At 33.8% G+C, this 7,613-nt stretch overlaps 1 protein-coding gene across 1 annotated transcript in view; it reads left to right on the top strand.

The window, feature by feature from the left end:
- Nucleotides 1-3,917, top strand: part of LOC107657156 (glutaminyl-peptide cyclotransferase-like) — an 11,379-nt gene extending 7,462 nt beyond the window's left edge. Inside the window, exons 6-7 of the mRNA XM_016445183.1 lie at nt 2,956-3,072; nt 3,154-3,917. Of these exons, the coding sequence (XP_016300669.1) occupies nt 2,956-3,072; nt 3,154-3,329 (293 nt within the window). The 3' untranslated portion in view covers nt 3,330-3,917. The remainder of the gene's footprint in view (nt 1-2,955; nt 3,073-3,153) is intronic.
- Nucleotides 3,918-7,613: the final 3,696 nt, after the last annotated feature.

Genomic DNA, 7,613 nt, shown 5'->3' with positions numbered 1-7,613 from the left:
CTGTTGTATGTTGTAAATTACACTACAAACATACACCTTTGTTTACGTCTGTGTGTTGCTCGGCAACCTGGAGCCACAAACCACAACGGTTTCTGAGGAACTACAATGTTTGGCGGAAGAATAAGGAAAAGACATCTGAAAGTTAAAACGTACGGAATGTTTTCCAACCCGGTGCAGATAAAGACCAGTATGAACAAAACCAGCCAGCACAGTACACATAAAACTAAAAGAAAATTATTAATATAATGTTGTGTCGATAATCCATCCACCTCACAGGTGTGGCATATCAAGATGCTGATTAGACAGCATGATTATTGCACAGGTGTGCCTTGGGCTGGCCACAATAAAAGGCCACTCTAAAATGTGCAGTTTTACTGTATTGGGGGGTCCGGGGGTGGGGGTCCGAAAACCAGTCAGTATCTGGTGTGACCATCAGTGTATATCATTACACTTTATTTGCTCTGTTTTATTCTGTGAAACCTTACTACGTATATGGAATAACCGTTTTATAAAAGCAATAAGCCCCGGGAAGCCGTGGTTTACAGTTAATTTATAACAGCTAAGGGGTGTTGTTAGGCACGACGCGAAAAGCCCCTTAGCTTTTATAAATTCACTGTAAACCACGGCTTCTTGGGGCTTATTGCTTTAGAATACTTCATTTATTATTTTTTTATAAAGGTTAAAGGTGCATTCAGTAGTGTTTTTGTTTATGTTTTGCTGGTCAATATGGCAACCGTCTTGATCTTATACTGATACCTAGTGGTGTAGATGCAAAAACAACAGTTTTTTTTTAGTAAAAAAAAACTGAATATGCGAGAGGTTTCCATTCTGCACCACTCATTTAGGAGTTAGAGATAAATCCTGATTAACGAGGGAAACTAATTTAATGGTAATGAAGAATCCTAAAAAAATATTACATTCTCAATTCAAGAAATTTGTAGTCATGCAAAGACGACTGAACTAATATACTACAGGAAATGTTTGATAGCTGTGTGATTCTGTGTGCTTTTATACAACAGTTCAATAAAGAAGACATTAATACTGAGTAACGTACTGTATATTTTACGCATGATATTACTTTTAATAATAAATAAATATTCATTTATTTTTGCTTCCCTTGTGAAAAACAAGCATTCTTAATTATAATGAATATAAACTTGCATACTTCAAATCTTTAAAAAAATATATTTATGTGACTCTGGACCACAAAACCAGTCTCTCTGTGTGTTGCTCGGCAACCACTTTGTTGGAGCCACAACTGTTTCTGAGGAACTACATTGTTTGGTGGAAGAATACTGTTTTTATTTACACTGAACAAAATTATAAACGCAACACTTTTGTTTTTGCCCCCATTTTTCATGAGCTGAACTCAAAGATCTAAGACTTTTTCTATGTACACAAAAGGCCTATTTCTCTCAAATATTGTTCACAAATCTGTCTAAATCTGTGTTAGTGAGCACTTCTCCTTTGCCGAGATAATCCATCCACCTCACAGGTGTGGCATATCAAGATGCTGATTAGACAGCATGATTATTGCACAGGTGTGCCTTAGGCTGGCCACAATAAAAGGCCATTCTAAAATGTGCAGTTTTACTGTATTGGGGGGTCCGGGGGTGGGGGTCCGAAAACCAGTCAGTATCTGGTGTGACCATCAGTGTATATCATTACACTTTATTTGCTCTGTTTTATTCTGTGAAACCTTACTACGTATATGGAATAACCGTTTTATAAAAGCAATAAGCCCCGGGAAGCCGTGGTTTACAGTTAATTTATAACAGCTAAGGGGTGTTGTTAGGCACGACGCGAAAAGCCCCTTAGCTGTTATAAATTCACTGTAAACCACGGCTTCTTGGGGCTTATTGCTTTAGAATACTTCATTTATTATTTTTTTATAAAGGTTAAAGGTGCATTCAGTAGTGTTTTTGTTTATGTTTTGCTGGTCAATATGGCAACCGTCTTGATCTTATACTGATACCTAGTGGTGTAGATGCAAAAACAACAGTTTTTTTTTAGTAAAAAAAAACTGAATATGCGAGAGGTTTCCATTCTGCACCACTCATTTAGGAGTTAGAGATAAATCCTGATTAACGAGGGAAACTAATTTAATGGTAATGAAGAATCCTAAAAAAATATTACATTCTCAATTCAAGAAATTTGTAGTCATGCAAAGACGACTGAACTAATATACTACAGGAAATGTTTGATAGCTGTGTGATTCTGTGTGCTTTTATACAACAGTTCAATAAAGAAGACATTAATACTGAGTAACGTACTGTATATTTTACGCATGATATTACTTTTAATAATAAATAAATATTCATTTATTTTTGCTTCCCTTGTGAAAAACAAGCATTCTTAATTATAATGAATATAAACTTGCATACTTCAAATCTTTAAAAAAATATATTTATGTGACTCTGGACCACAAAACCAGTCTCAAGTCGCTGGGGTACATTTTTAGCAATAGCCAAAAAAAACATTGTATGGGTCAAAATTATTGATTTTTCTTTTGTGCCAAAAATCATTAGGATATTAAGTAAAGATCATGTTCCATGAAGATATTTTGTAAATGTCCTACTGTAAATATATCAAAACTTCATTTTTGATTAGTAATATGCATTGCTAAGAACTTCATTTGGACAACTTTAAAGGCGATTTTCTCAATATTTAGATTTTTTTTACACCCTCAGATTCCAGATTTTCAAATAGTTGTATCTCGGCCAGATATTGTCTTATCCTAACAAACCATACATCAATGGAAAGCTTATTTATTGCTTGATGATGTATAAATCTCAATTTTAATAAATTGACCCTTATGACTGGTTTTGTGGTCCAGGGTCACATATATTTAAAAAACTGCCAAATTAAAAGTTACCTAAAAGTACATTTTAAAACATTATGGTTTAATAATTTTTTTGTCAGGCTTCAAAGAAATCTCTCTTTACTCTTATCTAGAGCGCCGGCTGCATGCGCTCGGTCACCTTAAGAATCACCCTAATGAGGTTCAGTACTTCTGGCCTGGCCTGCATGTGGGTCTAATTCTGGATGACCATGTACCATTTCTCAACCAAGGTAAAAGACCCTTTCTGAGATTTATGAATGTTCATATAAAAAGCATTTAAGACTTACGTATGTATTTCTCTGTATTCCTAGGGGTCCGGATTCTCCATCTCATTTCGACTCCTTTTCCTGAGGTGTGGCACACCTTTGACGACAACGAGGAGAACCTGGATCGAACCTCCATCAGCAACCTCAACAAGATCCTGCAGGTCTTTGTTCTTGAGTACCTCAACAAGAAGAGTCAGAACCCTATCACTGAAGGCTCCTAATGTTCCCAAAATCTCCCATCATTCGTCTATCTCATTTCTCATACTGACAAGCGCATGAGATTATGGTTCTTTTGACATTCCTGTTTAGTCAGTTACATTTTTTTTACAATTTTTATCACACAATCAATTTTTCTCACAACTGGAGCTGCGTACTGTATGTCTGTGGACTGTTAAAATTCAGAAGACATTTAAGGGAGCCAGAATCAGACTCGGTATACAGGGTTCAATGTGTGTCAGCAACAGTGTTTTCTTTATATCCTCTGGCTAAACTAAATACTTACAAAATGAATGTTGGTACTCATATCTTTTTTTTTTTTGCTTGTTATATGAATAATCGAATTTATAGTAGCCTTATACTTTGTAGCGGTTTTGTCTTTAAATGTAAACTCTTTTATGAATCAACAAACATATGTGTGAGGAATCATACTGTTTCATGATGTCTGTGTGATTCTAAAAGCTGCTGCTATTGTCATGTGTTTCTCACTTACCAGTGGCATCTGAAAACTTTTAATGTAACTTTAAACATTAAACTTTTAATGTTTGAAACTTTTACAGTGTGAAACAGCTAATAAACAGTTTACAAATCAGTGGTAAAACCAACCTTCTGAGTGTTTGTTTAGTTATATAAAACTTCGCCCATGCATATATATATATATATATATGTATATATGTGTGTGTGTATATAGTATATTGTTTACTAAATCAAGTTGATTCTGTTCTATGTTGTAGGTTCTCCATCTGAAAATGTATATAGGCAGGAAGCTCTTAATGTCTATGTTTGTCTGTATCCTAGACTGCTTTCATCCGCACTGGATCTGTTCCCTGGCACAAGAGCTTACACACCACATGATCAAGATACTGCCATGAATTCCAGTGTCAAAGTCCCTGAATTTATTGCAACCTCATTTAGTAATATGGGTTTTCCATGCACTGGATGTAGTTATGGTATTCATTTCGAAAATATAGTCAATGCAGTGTGGTACAATTATCAGTTTACATTGTATAGTACTGTACTACCACAAGTCTACATTGTTGGCAATGTTTAGTCCAGTGTTATTTTAGTATTATTCATATAGTATTCATAGTTTTAATTAGCTGTAAATTTTATATTTTTCGGTTTTAGTAAATTTTGATGTGCTTATTAGATTTTGTGTGTATGTGTGTGTATATATATTTCATTTTTAGTTTTAGTAGTTCTGGTAGTTTTAGTAGTTCTTTTATCAGTTTGTCGCCAAGGCAACATTGCACATTGCTGTTTTAAGTTTTTTAAGCCTAAGGTTTTCTTTTAATTTCATATATTTAATTTCAGCTTTATTTTAAATAACAAAAATGTTTTAGTTAACAGTAACAACACAAGTTTGGCCAGACATCATAAAACTGGAATCTTGAAATCAAACTGAAATCAAAAAGTAGCTCTATTCAACAGTTTGTCTAATAGATTCTCATGAGTTAAGCAACGTTTGATGGTATGAAACACATGTTATTGCACATGTACTGTAGGCCAGTTACAGTTAACATGATAAAAATCAGTGAGTAGTCCAAAGGCTTTGAATACTTTCGCCACACTTAAAATATATGAATTTCTTTGCATTAAACACCAACATATAAAAGGGGCATCTTAAAACAACTGATGCTAGAGTTTTTAGTTTCAGACCTAACTTTACTTTTCTGAGCCATTTTTTAAATTACATATTTTACTAATTTAAAAAATGGTAACACTTTACAATAAGGTTCATTAGTTAACATTAGTTAACTACATTAGTTAATATGAACTAAGAATGAACAGTACTTCTACATTTAGTAAGTTAATGTTAATTCCAGCATTTACTAATGCATTATTAAAATCAAAAGTTGTGCTTGTTAACATTAGTTAATGCACTGTGAATTAAAATGAACTAACAATGAAAAACTGTACACTCTAAAAAAATGCTGGGTTAAATGCAACCCAGTGCTGGGTAAAATAGGGACAAACCCAGCAATTGGGTTGTTTTGACCCAGCGGTTGGGTTACTACCCAGAAGGTTGGGTTAAACAATTAACCCAACCGCTGGGTCAAAACAGCCCAATTGTATTTAACCCAACATTTTTTAGAGTGTATGTTCATTAACTAACATTAACAAAGATTAATAAATACTGTAATACATGTATTGTTCATTGTTTTTTTTTTACTTCTAGAAGATAATTAGACCCTGCCATCAGAGCAAATGATTGACAAATAAAGGACTATTCTTCAGTGTTGAAGAACTTGCTCATGTATAGCAGTGAATTACAGATAAATTAAATAGTTGTCCAAGTGTGAATGGCAGTCAAATTCAAATCGGAACACTGTCTTGTGTGAATTCAAATCGAGTTCCGGCCATGGTATGTGTACAGGTGTAATCAGATTAATACAAGGGTCATGATAATGTAAGAGTCAAATGTGAATTGGACCACCTGTCCTTGCATCAGTTATAGTCAAATTCCATAACGTTTACTACTACTGCTACTACTACTACTATTATTATTATTATTATTAGGCTACTATCATTATTATGTCTGTTACGGTCTATTTGGTATCTGTGTGGAATGAAAAAAAAATGGCTAAAAACGTTGAATAATTTTTTTGTATGAATCACCACCAACTCATAAAATAGTCACATTTTCTCATGAGATCAGTTCAGAAATATGGAAATAAGTGTTTCTGATGTCCCAAGCATAAACAATCTCTTTCAAGGAATAATTATTTTATTGAAATCAAATAAAAAGCATTCGTATCAGTGGGTCTTAAAAGGTTGGTACATGCTTTAAATATGATTCATAGGGGGGAAAAATATAGTTCACTTATTTACTTGGTTCATTTGTCCCTAAAGTAATAAAATGTCTATTTTTAGATTTTTACACAGGCAAATTTTTCTGGCATAACCCGTGAGTTTGACTTGGCATCTAAGACCTAAGAACTCTGTAAAATATTATGTTTTTGCCTCTCAAACTACTTAAAAATAATCATAGCTTTACTTTATAATTAATGTTACAATTTTTCATTCTGGTGGTGAGTCCCTTATATATTACTTCATTTAAGGGACACATTAATTTGTCATTAATCTGACAGTACACTTATTGAGCGGGTATCCTGGAATTATAACTTGCTTAAGGGCACAAAGGTGTCAGTTAATGGATCAACTGTGCAGGGTTTGAACCAACAACATTCAGTTACCAGCCTAAGTCTTTAACTGCAATGCCATATGACAGTTTGAATAGCCTTTGAGCACACTGTGCTATGGAAGTGTAAACTGTACTACTACATTGCAAACATGCAGAAAAAAGAACAAGAGCATCCGTTCTCTGTTGAATGAAATGCCCTAAGGCTTTAAAGGTTTATAGTGGTTCGTGTGTAGGCTTCTCTTTACTCTCAGTGCTGCTTTTTTTATTTTTTGTCTTTCTTTGTGCTCTCGAGAGTCAGCTGAATTAAATTATTTTTTTTCCAGAGAAGACTAGCCTACCTACCAGGTGTGTTTAATTTATTTTTACTAAGATGCTTTATGTACTTTGCCTCTTATGCTATTGTTAGCTTTAGATCTTTATCACTTTTCATTTTTTGCTTGTGCTCTTGAAAAATGGTCTAGTTGATTTTTTTTTTATGCAGGTTTTCCAATTCTCACACTTTCTTCCATGTGACCATGCATGAACAGACAGTAAAAGTTGAATGTCAAGTCTTTAAAACTTTTGCTGATTTGGAGTATATTCATGGAATGTTCTGCAGAAACTGGAGTGAATAATTTCACACTTACAAGTTATGTTTCAGTCCTCCCCTTCTACTCCCACACTTGTTGAAGGACAGCTGGGTGCCTTACATTCTTTTTTAAAACTTCAGAAGCATCCAAAAAAAAAAAAAAAGTTCTCAAACTACTGAGATAATTGAGTTACAAAACCTCTAAATGACCTAAATGAGGCAAAAGCACTATAAAAATATGAAAATAGTTAGGGATGCACCGATGTATCGGTCAGTAATCGGTATCAGAAAATTTTATTAAACATTTTTTTTGGATATCAGCTGATTAAAAACAGCTGATGATCAGGGTCGATTATATCCTGTCAGTCAAAAAGGGGAGGAAAAACATGTCAGTCTGCAACTTGTGTCTGAAGAAAATGTCTCTTGTGTAGAACTTAGGGCTGACTAAGTTAATGACACATTAACACAAACTCATTTAAAATAGTGCTGTTAACATACGAATAATTTGATACAATGCACATATTTTGTACATACGTGTTTTACATTGTACATATATTTAAAAACTACCTGTATGTA

Source organism: Sinocyclocheilus anshuiensis, unplaced genomic scaffold (genome assembly GCF_001515605.1).
Source record: "Sinocyclocheilus anshuiensis isolate Anshui unplaced genomic scaffold, SAMN03320099.WGS_v1.1 scaffold1891, whole genome shotgun sequence".
Taxonomy (NCBI): Eukaryota; Metazoa; Chordata; class Actinopteri; order Cypriniformes; family Cyprinidae; genus Sinocyclocheilus; species Sinocyclocheilus anshuiensis.
The sequence above is the reverse complement of the archived record's forward strand: the minus strand, read 5'-3'. Positions and strand labels throughout refer to the sequence as shown.